Source organism: Myotis davidii, unplaced genomic scaffold (assembly GCF_000327345.1).
Source record: "Myotis davidii unplaced genomic scaffold, ASM32734v1 scaffold205, whole genome shotgun sequence".
NCBI classification, from domain to species: Eukaryota; Metazoa; Chordata; class Mammalia; order Chiroptera; family Vespertilionidae; genus Myotis; species Myotis davidii.
Window position 1 is genome coordinate 2,488,781 of NW_006297573.1, and position 947 is coordinate 2,489,727.

Genomic DNA, 947 nt, shown 5'->3' on the forward strand with positions numbered 1-947 from the left:
GGCGTGCTGGCTGCTGGGCGCGGTGGCCCACGCCGACTTCTCCATCCTGGACGAGGCGCAAGTGCTGGCGAGCCAGATGCGGAGGCTAGCGGCAGAGGAGCTGGGGGTCGTCACCATGCAGGTAAGAGGCTCCCATGGCTCCCCCATCTTGCCAGGCATTCTGCCTCTCCTGTGCAGACCCCTTTCCCCAGTGCAGGTCCCCTTGACCGTGCACCGACCTCTCTGGCACGCACAGCCCCCTCCCCCTTCCCCTTCTTGGGGCTACCTCTGTTCTCTGCACAGGGTCTCCCCACGCCCATATGCACACCCACTCTTCCTTGCACCAGGTACTCCTCCCCTTTTCCTCTGCAGAAGCCCCTGCTCTTTGCACGGGACCCCCTTTCCCTCCCATCCAGCTCTTTTATCTCCGCGAGGATTCTCCGGTTCCCTCGCACCTCCTTCCCTAATGTGCACGATTCTCCTCCGCAGTCTGGTTTTTACCCCGTCGCCCCTGCAAACTTCCCTTCCTTCTTTGTGTACCCATCCCGGGGCAGCCGGCCCCGCCTGGCTCGGATGATTTTCCGAGGCCCCCAGCCTGCCCCTGGACCACCTCCTCGTGTCCACCCCTACCGCGCGCATTCAGGGGCGCCGGGAGGGGAGGCACCCGCAGCTGCTCCCAGTCCACCTGGGTCCCTGCGGAGAGAGGCTCTGAGCGGACTCCGAGCTCCCGGTCCCTGCCCGGTGCCCTGGGGGAGGGGCAGGCTTGGTAGATTCTTGGTGGATTCCCGACTCTTGTCCTGTAGGGGAGACTTTTGTTGTTATTGCTATTGTCCCTTGCGTGCTGTCCGCTGTACGATCTTTGTTTTGTTTTGTACCTGCCTTTTGGGGGTGGGGAGTGGGAACACAGTGAATGAGGCTCCTATGTTTCCCGTTTGTTTACAGTGCGGCTCCTCCCCCCCCCCCCCCCC

At 63.0% G+C, this 947-nt stretch overlaps 1 protein-coding gene across 1 annotated transcript in view; it reads left to right on the top strand.

Annotated features, from left to right (window-relative positions):
* Positions 1–6: 6 nt before the first annotated feature.
* The window catches only part of CACHD1 (cache domain containing 1), a 222,669-nt gene continuing 221,728 nt past the window's right edge, over positions 7–947 (top strand). Inside the window, exon 1 of the mRNA XM_006773233.2 lies at positions 7–121. Within this exon, the coding sequence (XP_006773296.1) occupies positions 77–121 (45 nt within the window). The 5' untranslated portion in view covers positions 7–76. The remainder of the gene's footprint in view (positions 122–947) is intronic.